The sequence below is a fragment of the Chrysemys picta genome, chromosome 4 (genome assembly GCF_011386835.1).
Source record: "Chrysemys picta bellii isolate R12L10 chromosome 4, ASM1138683v2, whole genome shotgun sequence".
Lineage (NCBI taxonomy): Eukaryota > Metazoa > Chordata > Testudines > Emydidae > Chrysemys > Chrysemys picta.
This window is the reverse complement of record NC_088794.1, coordinates 8,937,808-8,951,535: the sequence shown is the minus strand read 5'-3', so window position 1 is coordinate 8,951,535 and position 13,728 is coordinate 8,937,808. Positions and strand designations below refer to the sequence as shown.

General features: G+C 41.9%; 1 protein-coding gene across 2 annotated transcripts in view; it reads left to right on the top strand.

The window, feature by feature from the left end:
- The first annotated feature begins 1,970 nt into the window (after positions 1 to 1,970).
- Positions 1,971 to 13,728, top strand: part of LOC101946831 (E3 ubiquitin-protein ligase rnf213-alpha-like) — a 151,932-nt gene continuing 140,174 nt past the window's right edge. Inside the window, exons 1-6 of one of the 2 annotated variants that reach the window (XM_065594211.1) lie at positions 1,971 to 2,403; positions 4,764 to 4,883; positions 7,559 to 7,692; positions 8,923 to 9,007; positions 10,561 to 10,697; positions 12,384 to 12,489. In XM_065594211.1, the coding sequence (XP_065450283.1) occupies positions 4,778 to 4,883; positions 7,559 to 7,692; positions 8,923 to 9,007; positions 10,561 to 10,697; positions 12,384 to 12,489 (568 nt within the window). In that variant the 5' untranslated portion in view covers positions 1,971 to 2,403; positions 4,764 to 4,777. The remainder of the gene's footprint in view (positions 2,404 to 4,763; positions 4,884 to 7,558; positions 7,693 to 8,922; positions 9,008 to 10,560; positions 10,698 to 12,383; positions 12,490 to 13,728) is intronic. The other variant, XM_065594210.1, reaches the window with a different exon arrangement.

Below are 13,728 nucleotides of genomic sequence, written 5' to 3'. Positions count from 1 at the left end.
GATGCGCCCTCCATCGCAAGGGCTGGAACCTCGGCACCGATCCAGGTCCCGAAGCAGGTCCCCACGCCGCTCGCAGTCCCGGCACCGAATATCACCTCGGCACCGGTCGTACTCGCGGCCAAGATCTTCTTTGCGGCACCGCTCTACGTCTCGGCACCGCTATGATCGTCGGCACCGATCAACGTCGAGACGTAGTTCTCGGCACCGCTACGGTCGACGCTCGACGTCGAGAGGCCGCTCCCGGCACCGGGCATACTCCAGGTCCTCGTCGAGGTCCAGATCCGACTCCCGGCACCGACGAGGTCATCGGCACCGGTCGCGGTCCCGGCACCGATCGCCGGCACCGCGTAGAGATAGATCATCTCCGGACCGGCACCGTGCGGCACCGCAGCCCACGGGAATCGTCTCGACGCTCTCGGCACCGCCATGGCCATCGAGATCGGTGTCTCGCTCAGGAAGAACACCCTGACTTGTACCTCAGTAGAAAACACCTACTCAGAGAACAAAGGTACACTGTAGTGGAGAAGTAGTGCCTTGTGGTAAAATGGGCCATGGAAACCCCCTAATATTATCTGCTCGGACAGAGGTTTACCCTTGTTATGGCCCATGCTCACCTTAAGTGGATGCACCAAAACAAAGAAAAAAAAAAAAAAAGCAAGAGTAACAAGATAGCTCCTGTTGCTACAACCTTTCCACTACAAAGTGCTACACAGGGCAGGAATCTGGCCCGGCAATGCTGGGAGGATAAACTGTTTCTCACATAGCCCAACCGCATAGTGCTGTGGCCGGAGGAGGTGCAGATAGGTGACAAATTCAGAGCTGGCAGCTAGAGTTGGTGAAGGGAGGTCTGTCAGTTCTAGAATGGTGAAGGCCCTTTTCCCTATGAACTGAAAAGAGATTACCTCAGGCTAATCAGAGACACCTGAGTCCAATTAAGGGGCCCTGGTGACAGTTAAGCCTCCCCACCCCCTTCCAATGAGAGAGGGAGGGAGAGGGATGAGAGGTGACTGCAGCAAGGTTTGGGGAAGTAGAGAGAAAAAGTGTCTGCAAAGGAGGGACGGGGAGGGGTTGGTGACTAGAAGCCAGTGTACTAAGGCCTTGTCTCCACTTTACTGTGCTGAAACTTTCTTGCTCAGGGGTGTGAAAAAATTTCATAGGCCTACCCTGAGGCTTTGCCTTGTAAACATCATAAATATACCAAAGTTAAGAATTAGAAACCTCTGGAGTAGGACTGATTTACTCCAGTTACCTCCCTGCTGCCAGAAGGAGAAATGCTGAGGCTGACATGGGGAAAGAGTTGCTTTACCACTGTACATTGATTTAGTTTAGGGATTGCAACTGCTTTGGAGGATAGGGTCATAATTCAAAATGATCTGGTCAAATTGGAGAAATGGTCTGAGGTAAACAGGATGAAGTTTAACAAGGACAAATGCAAAGTGCTCCACTTAGGAAGGAAAAATCAGTTTCACACATACAGAATGGGAAGAGACAGTCTAGGAAGAAACTGGTAGGAAAGTAACAGAAAGCTCAGTAACACCTCCTGGTAAGAAAGGGTGGAGTAGAGCTGGGTGAATATTTCATGTTTGGTTTGCTGGCCGTACCCAACACACAAATTCACGTCAACTTGAAATAAAAAAAACAACACCATTTTCAGTAAACCAAAAAGTAAAATAAATAATTCCTTTTGCATTGAATGAAACTTTGTTTGACCTAAAACAAAATGTTTAATTTCAGCTTTGAGTTTTTAAAAACATTATCTTTTTTTAAAAATAAAATGTAATTAAGTTGTATAACAAAAAGCTGCTTCATATAAAAAAAGTTGCAACATTTCATTTTGAACATATTGAAACAAATCACTTTCTTTTTTCTTTACCAACTGAAACAATTCAACGCCCATTTGCAAAATTTTCAATGGGCCTGAATCTGCCTTTTTTCAGTGGAAAAATCTTTCGGTGCAAACAGTTTGCCCAAATGTAGTCAGGAAGTGAGATGCAATTCCACCCTGCTTGCTAAGGCTGGAAAGTAACAGATCGAAAGGACACTTTTTTTGAATGGTTGGTGACACTGACAACCCCTGTTTCTTAGGGTTTCCAGATGTATTGGTTACACTGTAACCTCCCTGACTTCAGCAGCTGGAGCTACAGTTTCATCTTGAAGGCAGAAGTAACTGAAAACCTGCATATTGGCCTGTTGCAGACTACAAATGTTACTGAATTACTTTCACTTTCAAAATAATTGTTATTTCCGTAAGACTTACAAGAAACAGAAAGAGAACAAAGAAATCACATGTTTTGGGAAGGCAATACAAATACAGCATATATAGACAGACATGAAACAGATGCATTTCCTATGAAGATAACATGCACACCCAGGCACCTTTACGGCCAGGGAATCTGATACAAGGTAGGGTAAATGAGTGTTAAGATTTTTTAAACTGCTAAATCCTGCATGACTTAGTTGGTTTGCGATGGGACTTATGCCTGAGTACAGACGGTAGGATTTTCCTCTGTTTCTGAAATTCATAACAAACCCTTAAATTAAGGACAAATAGACGGATCCTTCTTCTGCATGAGCCGTATTATGCTGAAATTAGAATGACATTTCCTGCTCTTGGTTTAAATTGCATTGTTGACTAAAATGGAGGAATGATTATTTATAGAAAGTTCTTTTCTAAATTCTGATTCACAGGAATTATGGCACATTGTGGTATAACTTCCGATATATGCCTTTAACATAGATGTGCCTCCTTCTTTCCATCCTTTTAAAACTGGGATAATGACATTAACTTCTCCAGAGTCCCCTAGATTTATAATACTGGTGTCACTGAGATCACAATTTGCCCCGACCCCATGGCAGTCAGTGGCTGAGTCCAGACTGACTCCTGGGGAGCTGGGACCAGAATCTGGCCCCAATCCACCTGCAGTCAGTGGATGACTCAGGATTTATCTTGAGGTTCCTGAGAGCAGAATCAGGTCTAATAGCGGTACTAATATCACATTGCTATGATGTGTTATGTGCAATTTTGGTCGAACCCCCCCACCCTTCACCTTAACACCAGTGCAAAATGAGGGCAGAGCAGTGGACTGGGGCCCAGGAGTTTGATGTAAGGCTATTTACCGGGCATATTTTGATATGTGAGACTGACGATTTGTGTTTTAATGGTGACAAAGCTTTCACTTTTTGAATAATAACATCTGCATCATTAAATAATTATTGCCTGACCCCTCATCATTTCCCACAAATGTGAACATTTAAATAGATACAAATCTTTAAAAGTTGCTTAAAACACATCATTTTGTACATACATTTTCAGTGAAAACTTAAATAAATAAAAATAGAAAAATGCTTAAAAATAAACATTAGTATTATCCACCAGAATTATATACAAAAAATTCTGCCAGACCTAATGATAAACATATACAGATACATTATATGTCAGCAACACCTGTTCTGTGTCACAGATAGACTCACTGGGAATACTAATCAGAACTGCCAGTGGGCCAACCAAGGATGGGGCCTCAAGGTGCTAGGTGCTGCACAGACACTGATAGTGGGGTGGCACATGAAATGACATGATTTCCTTCAGCTGACTATAAGTTTACTCCTCCTACTCAGTGATCCAATCAGTGTTAGGTATAAAACCACATAGAAAAGAGAGCGAACCAGTAAAGGTTTAAAAAAAGAAAAAGCAAGGCAGGAGACCAAAAAGATAAAGGAACAGGAGGGGAGAATAACATCTCTGTTCCCATCTGCTAGGGGTTAATAACATCGGCAAATTAAATGCAATGTTGATCTTGAAAATTGTGGATATGTGTTTGCCAGGCCAGGGCCTATGTCCATTGTGCATAATCATTAAGAGTATTAACTGCATGAAAAAGAAAGTAAAATATTACCAGCTGATGATCCCACCTTACAGCCCATCTTCCACTGTCCTTTTCATGAGGAGAACAGTTTTGTGTTTAGTGGAAATTATTATTTGCTTGTCTACTGCAAGGGATTTATCAATGTCACCCAATTCCATTTGTCTTAATGCTGCTGATTATATTTGACAAATATCATTTTTGCTAAAGCTGTTGTGCTGGTAGAAGGATGAAAGAAAAGGGAGAATGAGAATGCATTTTTGGTTTTACTTCTTCATTTTGTGTCCTTAATCATGCAAGCTGAGCTGAATTTGTTAGGTTTGTTTTCACATATGAAACTTTTGACACAGCTCTGTCACTTCCAGGGATCTTCACATGAACAGCTTCTTCCTGGATAGCTTATGCCTTGAAATTCAAATCTTAAAATGAAAAGCTGGGATCAATTGTTGAAGAGAATTAAGGCCAATGAAATCAGAGATTCACAATTAATTACAATGTTAAAAAAAAACAACTACCTATATCATTTTACTTCTCTTACCTGAAAAGTAATGGGGAGGCACAACTGGTTTTTAGGTTTGTCACTGATACAATGTTGGCTGCTCTCATAATTTTATTGTTTTGTGATATTTGGTGCTTTTTAAAAATCCTCAGCTCCTGGAGTCAGGTAGTTCTGTGAGACTCTCAGCTTTCGTTTAAAAACAAAGCCAGATTCTATTACTGATCGCTGGGGGGAAAAGCTACAAACCATGATCCTCAAAAGGCTCCAAAACCAGGAGGCAGAGGAAAAAAGACCCTGATATATTTGGCTTTAAAAATCATGAGGCTTTTAAAAAAATATCTCATGATCTTTTGGGGATTGTCTCATGAATCCCTGCTGATACAGCTCTTTGGTTGGCTTTCTAGGATAAGCCATAAAAATGAAATGCGCAGAATGCGACGGCAAATGCCTGGAAGGAGGGACACACTGTCCGGAATGTCAGCAGGCTCTGAAGTGCCCAGATGGGTCGCAGAGTCAGACAGAAGGTAACGTAAAGTATTATATGTATTATTGGTGGGTTGAAGATTCACTGTCAGGGACTCATTTGATTTATAGAATGGGGAGTTCTTCCTCCAGAGAACCTGGGATAGTCAAAATAAGCATTGAATAAAAAGAACCCCAGCATTGTTATTTTGTAAAATCTCATGATTTTCTCTCTTGTTTATTTTTTTTTCACTCCTTTTCAGTTAAAAAAAAGTGTGAAAAGTCCCCCCCCCACACACACAAAAACCTTTCTCATGCTTTTTAGTTATTTTCCAAGCTGGAAAAAGTAAAAAAAGAAAAAATGTGGATTCCTTCTCCACACACGGCCTCTCACTCGTAAAACTTTCCTCTTCCTGTGAAAGTAAAAGGGAGGGGAAACATCAGAAGATCCCCAAATTAAAATTTTTCAGTTTCCAAAATCTCAAATAAAATACCATTTTGATGCTGAAATTAAATAAACTGTCAATTTAAAATGAAAAAAATATTTTGACATTTTCTGCAGGAAAATTGAAATTTTTCGTTTTCTTGTGAAAAATTTCATTTTTGACTAAACATTTCCACATAATTTTTTTGATCCATTCTAATCTTAAGTCTTTTTAAAATAGATTCACAGGGTTTGATTTTCCAGTGTAGAGTGAAACCCAAAGATCTTCACCTCCACAGTGCAGGCTCGTACCATTTAAGCTGAAGGAGCAACTCTGTTAGCTGGAAACAATAGTAGGCTTTTATCCTCTGTCACCTAGATTTTCAAAGACATGGAGGTTAGGTGCCTAACTGCAATTTGCACCTATGAAAATCTCCCCTTAAGTCGTTAAGGCACTAAAAGGGACATGACACACATAGCTGCCTGGTTTATACTTCTGAGTTATGCCAACCTAATCTCTGGTGTAGCTGCAGCTAGGATGATGGAAGAATGTTTCTACTGAGCTACTCAGGGAGGTGGTTTATGTACAGACGTAGAAAAACCCCTTCTGTCTCTGCAGGCTGCCTGTATACTACAGGGTTATGCTAGCATTGCACCAGCACAGTAGCTATCCTGCTGTAGCCCCTGTCATGTAGACAAACCCTTAAGCCAGCCAGTATTTTATTCTTGTGCGATGGCCACCTTCTGGGGCGATACTCTGGGGATTGAACCAGGGACCTCCAGCACTAACAGCGCAAGCTGCTACAGTTTGAGCTAAAGAGACAGCTCTCTCATTGCAACTGGGGGCTGTAGCAACTCACATTCCTGTGGACCTATAGCCACTCAGCAGTGGGTTTTACTTATGCCTTGTGTTATCATTCACACTTTTGTGCAAAGTGGGTGTGAAATGCTACCACCAGTGAAAGCAAATGAACAATGCTGATCTCCCTTACTTTGCAAGGTGTGGACAGTTAGCCCTGCAGATTGGTTATCTATAGCATACAATAGGGGAAGTTGTTTTATAGCAGGATGGCTGTCACTTGCTAATGGAATGCATGACACAGTGGGGTGATTTTTCTTTAGCTGTCCAATTTTAATATTAACATAGTCGTTTTTTTTAGAGCAGTTTGATTTGACAGAATTATCAAGTTAAGACTTTGATGCAAAGCTGAGGCCCCAAGTGTGTTGTGATCGTATTTTTTCTTTTGGACATGCTGTGTTGTCGATGTTTTACCAATAGCTATTCATGTCATATTTTCCCAAACCTCATTAAAATATTTAGAATGTTAAAAAAAACCACTGCAAAAAGATTCCTACATGTTTGAGCATCTTCCTTAACATCTATTGGCTTTTCCACTCCACTTAATTATTAATAATAATAATTATTACTCTCAATACTACTACTACTACATGCATTAAGTGATTTTGGGGCTCAGTTGGTGAGATCTGAAAAAATGTCAGTATCTGGGTTTTTGGTTTTTTGATGAAGAGTAACATTTTTTGTTAGTCTCTAAGGTGCCACAAGTACTCCTGTTCTTTTTGCGGATACAGACTAACACGGCTGCTACTCTGAAAACTGGCCATACTGTGAAGAGTTATGTGACAAACTGGAACTGTTCTTAATGTGGTCTTTAAATGCTGAGTGGGGAGTGTTGGCTGGGGAAGGTTGCAGGGGAATTTGGCTGGGATGGTCTGCATTGCGGGATGGGAGACTGGCCTTGAGGGAGGATACCGGAGCACCTAACATGAGAACCCAGGAAGGGGGTTGGAGGCCAGGTGACACCTCTGCCTGGGAAACTGGACAAAGGCTGGGGGAGGAGCCGGGGAGAGGCTGAGGGAGACGCTGGAGGGAGTTAGAGTTTTGGAGCTGGCTGGTGAAATGGAGGGGAGCCCAGATGGGGCTCTGACCCCACCCCCCAACGGGGCTCTGGTGTCCCTGGGCCCCTAAATAGACCAAACTAAGGGGGTCTGTACCTGCAAGACCTGTCTTGGACCTTGTTCCTGTTGTCTAAATAAACCTTCTGCTTTACTGGTTGGCTGAGAGTCATGGTGAATCGCAGGAAGCCGGGGGTGCAGGGCCTTGTCTCCCCCCACACTCCGTGACAAGTTAACATACTGAAAAATGTATATTTCCCCCTATTACTCAGCAGTGGGGTAAAATGGGGGAAAGACTTTCCCTGTGATGGAGACTCTTAGACGGTCATTTAAATGAACTGTGGGAATTTGCTGACACACTCAGTGAACAGGTGCCGTTTTTGACTTTTTTCATACCAGGAACTAAACCTTTAGAACTAGATACAAATGAACCAAACCCTCTAAGTGCAGGACGGTCAGAAAACGCCCCTGCTGAACAGGATACAGGACCTGGACTCCAGCCACCAGCGGATTCTGCTGAAGCGGCCAATGAGGTGGGGCTTTCATTCCCTTAGGATCACTGGGAACTGAGCTTAGTTTTATGGCTAATCAGGAATTTTCCAATGATTTTTTTTGTATGAAAATACTGATTTATTGAAACTGAAATTCCTTGCGGAAACATTTCAGTTTCAATGGACTTACACCAAAACACAGGCCTGGTTTCCTACCAGCTGACCTGGCGGGGTGTTAGGGGGCCTGGCATTTCAGGATCCATGGAGTCAATGGAGACCCTGAGTGTGGCAGCCCTGGAAGCTGCTCTCAGGTCTTCTAGGCTTGTCACTCCACAACGGGGGACTTTCGGGGCAGTTCCTGACTGTGGGGGATTCCTGGGGCTGGGTGCCCCTCAAAGCATCATGAGCAGCCCAAGGAGTCCTTTGGAGGTGGGCAGATGCTCCATATTTTGTTTTGAAAAAGTCAAACTGAAACATTTTGATTTTCCTGAAACAAATTAATTTATTTTCTGTGGGAAATTTTGAAATTTCTAGGCTATGTCTTCACTCGAAACAATTTCAATTTTCTAACCCTCTCTAATATTTAGACACTTCATAAAGGCCTGATCCAAAGTCCCAGTGAAATCGTGGGGAGTCTTTCCACTGACTTCCAGGACCTTTGTATCAGGCCCTAAATGGTCGAATTTTCAGAAGAATTGGGCACCCAGCAGCTCCCAGTAAACGGGATCTACTGTCTTATGCTGTTGGAAATCTTTCCAAACTTTTTTCTTTTTGTTGAAAAATTTGGATTTTTGACTAAACCAGAAAAGTATCCATTTTCCTCAAAATCTTTTGAATTTGGGCAGTTTTGGCCAAAAATTATTTAGTTTTTAATAGTTATTGACCACATTTTTATTTTTGGGGGGGGGGGATAATTTTGGGCCAAAATTATTACAAATTTGGGCCAAAATTATTTTGGTTTTTGAGGTGTTGGGCTGAGAATGTTTTGGGGCTTAGCAGGTTTTTGACAAATAGCTGTTTTTTTCTGTGAAAACTCCTCCCATTTTCCAGCTCAGTACATCTGAAAATCAGTCCACTTATTTAATTGCCTAACTATAGATGTAGGAGCCTAACATTAGCCTCCTGTTTTTGAAAATGTTAGCCATAATAACCCAGCAGCTATTAACCAGTTAATCTGTTTCTGCCTTCGGTTAGCAGAGGAGTTGTTCATGCAGCCTCTGCTACGTTTAAAGAATCACCTCATTCATGCTTTGATTACCTTTCTTTTCCAAGGAACGCAAGGTCGGAGCTACAGACCAAGCCACTGGAGAAGCGGAGACAGAGGAGCAGAAAGAGGGGAAAACACCGGATAGTAGAGGTAACCATTTCATTTCCTGGTGTGATTTTTTTTTTTAGAGTTGGGTGAACATTTTAGACAGAATAGTTTCCATGCAGTTTTGTCCAAAATGAAACATCTCATTTAGAAAATGTCACAATGTTTTGTTTTAATAATGTTGTTTTGATTCACTTTGTTTTGACTTTTATATGAAATATTAAATTTAGTATCACATGTATGATATTTAATAATATAGATATGATATTAAATGTTTAATAGAATGTAAAAGTCAAAATAACATGAATCAAAATGACACCATTGAAATAATACATCAGGCAGATGGGGTGGGGCTGGCGGCCTAGCCTCCCTGAATGGAGGTTTCAGCCACTCCCCGTGACTGTGAGTTTTGCTCATCAGAAAATCAGCAGGGGTGTTTTTCTGGGAAAAATTTAGAGGAAAATAATATATATTTTAAATTTTTTTTTGCTGAAAACTTAAAAATAAACAAACAAAAAAAATCAGTTTTCAGCAGCCAAAACATGAAAAGTTTTCAGTTTGGCAACACAAAATGTATTAATAGACACATTCTGCAAAAATGTTTAAGATGAAGACAAAATTTTCCCTTGAAAAAGCATTTTGATTAATAATTTCTGACCAGCTCTAACTGTGAAATTAATTTTTTTAAGTAGATATTTTTCAATTTTTACCAAAATTAGCTAAAGAAAGGGGCCAGGGATGGGTTTGAACTAAATGGGAGGCTGACAACTGAATGGGAAAACTGTGGGGTTGGGGGGGGAGGTTAGGGCTGTCAAGCAATAAAAAAGATTAATTATGATTAATCATGTGATAAAAAAGTTATTCACGATTAATCATGTGATTATTCACACTATTAAACAACCATTTATTTAAATATTTGTGGATGTTTTCTACATTTTCAGAAATATTGATTTCAATTACAACACAGAATACAAAGTGGACAGTGCTCACTTTATTTTTATTACAAATATTTGCATTGTGAAAATGATTTTAAAAATAGTATTTTTCAGTTCACCTCAAACAAGTATTGTAATGCAATCTCTTTGTCGTGAAAGTGCAACTTACAAATGTAGAATTATGTACAAAAATAACTGCATTCAAAAATTAAACAATGTCAAACTTTAGAGCCTACAAGTCCATTCAGTTCTACTTCTTGTACAGCCAATCGCTCAGACTAATGAGTTTGTTTACATTTACAGGAGATAATGCGGCCTGCTTCTTGTTTACAATGTCACCTGAAAGCAAGAACAGGTGTTCGCATGGCCCTATTGTAGCCAGCGTCACAAGATATTTACATGCCAGATGCACTAAACATCCAAAGTGAGCACTGTCCACTTTGTGTTCTGTGTTGTAATTGAAATCAATATATTTGAAAATGTAGAAAAACACCCCAAAATATGTAATACATTTCAATTGGTATTCTATTGTTTAACAGTGCAATTGAAACTGTGATTATTATTTTTTAATTAATCACGTGAGTTAACTGTGATTAATCGACAGCCCTATTTATTATTCTTATTCTTATTAGTGTTGTTTTTATTAACATTTGGTTTAACCAGGATCTGGAAGTTTAGAACCAGAAATAAATGAAGGAAATGAAGAAAATGAAGGAAAACCTGAGAGTCCAGGACTTTTGAAAGGTGTCCTGTCTGGGCAGGAATCAGGACCTGGATCCCAGCTTCAGGCAAAAACAGAGGTAGGAGTTATTTCCAGGTTTATGTTTTAAGTCAGCTTAAACAGCTGTTTGGTGGCAGCTGGGTGGGAAGCGCTAGGAGGTAAGCGGAGGAGTGGGGATGCAACGCGCTCAGTGGAGGGGGGGGGAAGGAGGTGGGACAGGGGGTGAGGGGAGCTTGGCTGCCGGTGGGTGCAGAGCACCCACTAATTTTTCCCCGTAGGTGCTCCAGCCCCAGAGCACCCTCGGAGTTGGTGCCTATGGGTCACCCCATCTCAGAAAGGATAGAGCAGAATTAGAGACTTGAGAATTGGGTGGGGGTTGACACCTATCTGGTTTTCACTTGGACAGTCTGGGTTTCGGCTTGTGTGTCCAGGTGCCATTTGATAAGCCCTGATATCCATTTTTTTTATCGGTGGGGATGGGGTGGAAGAGGCAGAGCAGGGGGTGGGACTTGGGGAAAGAGATAGAGGAGGAGGCAGGGCCTTGAGGGAAGGGGTGGAACAGGGGGTGGGGCTTGGGGAAGAGGTGGAGCAGGGTGGAGCCTCAAGGGAAGAAGTGGATTAGGGGCCAGGCCTTGGGGGAAGAGATGGAGCAGGGGGCAGGGCCTCAAGGGTCCGGTTACCAGCCATTAGACAGGTGGCAACCCTAGATGAGAAGGATCAGGGCCTTGAGACTTATGTGCGAAGAAAGACTGGAAAGATCAGGATTATTATTATTTATCTGTGACAGTGCCTACAGTGTGCTGGGAGCTGTACGAACAGAGAACAAAAGATGATCATTGCCTCACAGCACTTACAGTCTAAGTAGGTTTAGCTTGGAGGGATGGTGAAGGGAGGTTAGGGTATTAGCTTAGCCCTGAGGATGTAATGGTTCAATTCCTTGCTCCCCCACTGACTTCTTGTGTGAGCTTGGTCATGTCAATGCCTCAGCTTCTCATGTGTACAAGAAGGGTTGTAGCCATTTCCTACCTTCTAAGGGTATTGTGAGGATAAATACAGTAAAGGTTGTGAGGTGCTCATGTATTATGGTAACAGGGGCCATCTAAATACCAGAGATAGAATAAGAGGGGGCGTGATGGAGGACTTTAAAAGAATGAATGGCAGACAGGAGGTCAGTCAGGTGCTTCCATTTATGCTGTTTCATGATTCAAGAGCAAAGGACAGATTTAGTTAAATTGAAAGACCGTGAGTAGCTATTTCTTTTTTGGAGAGTTAGCCTGTGGAACTCACTGACACAAAGGTATCTTTGAGGCTGAGAACTTAGTGGGATTCCCAAAAAAGGGAATGGACATTTATATGGATACATATATGCACAGTTCAAGTAAATCTGGTACAGCCCTTGTGTGCGAGAGACAGCGCGCTCTCTGGGCTGCTCCTGGCCTGACACAGGGATGCATTGCCCCTTATTTGGGGCTGACAGTAACGTTTCCTCAAGTTTTCTTCAAGCTCAAGATCTCAGAGAGCTCCCTGGGGGCCCAGGCAGCTGTTTTGCTTTTGGATTTCTGTCTAGGCCTGAATTTCACCCCAGTGAATTCCTGTTACAGGACATAGAATCACAGAAACTTAGGGCTGGAAGGGACCTCGAGGGATTATCTAGTCGGGGCACCTGATCTGAGGCAGGACACATTTGGCCCTTCTCAGGGCTGTACTGAGCTCTCTCAGGGCTGTCCGGCCTTTATTTCCTAGCCTTTAATTTTCCTTTTCAAAGGGACACGAGGACACCAGCTCAGACAGCAACCGTGCTGAGTCAGGGAGAGGTGATGACCAGCAGCGGCAGGATGATAACTCCTGGGTGATAGTACCCGACAGAGCAGGTAACCAGCTTCAAACAATTTGCTTAGGAACATCTTTATTTAGAATGTATTGTTTCAGAAAAGAATAACTGATCCTTTCCCACCAGTCCTGCTCTCCTGTAATGTCTGTCTTGACACAAACCAATTCATTGTGCAGACCCGAGGGGCGTGTCTTCTAGCCTTTTATGTCCATATTGGGAGCAAAATTAACACCCAGGGCTCTTAAAACAACATCTGACTCTTATCATCTGTTTATCTTGACAAAGGGGGTGCGAAGGGCACTATTAGCAGCACCCTGGTCACTGATGTCGCTGCAGCCTGAAGAAGGCTTGAAGCTCAGCTATGATCAATTAAACACTGTTGGTGGGGATGCAGAGATAGTTTCTTGATACCTTAAATGATGGCTTCTTGGAGCAGTTGGTCCTGGAGCCCACAAGGGGAGAGGCAATTCTTGATTTAGTCCTAAAGTGGAGCACAGAAGGTGAATATAGCTAGTCCACTTGGTAATAGTGCCTATAATATAATTAAATTTAACATCCCTGTGGCAGGGAAAACACCACAGGAGCCCCCAAGGTAGCATTTAATGTCAGAAAGGGGAACTACGGAAAAATGAGGAAGTTAGTTAAACAGAATTTAAAAGGGCACCAAAAGTGAAATCTCTGCAAGCTGCATGGAAACTTTTTAAAGACACGATAATAGAGGCTCAACTTAAATGTATGCCCCAAATTAAAAACCATAGTAAGAGAACCAAAAAAGTGCCACCGTGGCTAAACAACAAAGTAAAAGAAGTAGTGAGAGGCAAAAAGGCATCCTTTAAAAAGTGGAAGTTAAATCCTTGCGAGGAAGATGGAAAGGAGCATAAATTCTGGCAAGTGAAGTGTAAAAATATAATTAAGAAGGCCAGAAAAAGAATTTGAAGAACAGCTAGCCAAAGAATCAAAAAGATTAATAAGATTGGGACTTTTCAGCTTGGAAAAGATATAACTAGGGGGAGCTCATATGGGTCCTTAAAATCATGACTGGTGTGGAGAAAGTAAATAAGGAAGTGTTATTTACTCCTTCTCATAACACAAGAACTAGGGGGTTACCAAATGACATTAATAGTTAGCAGGTTTAAAACAAACAAAAGGCAGCATTTCTTCATACAATGAAGTCAACCTGTGGAACTCTTTACCAGAGGATGTTGTGAAGACCAAGACTATAACAGGGTTCAAAAATTAATGGAGGACAGGTCCATCAATGGCTATTAGCCAGGATGGG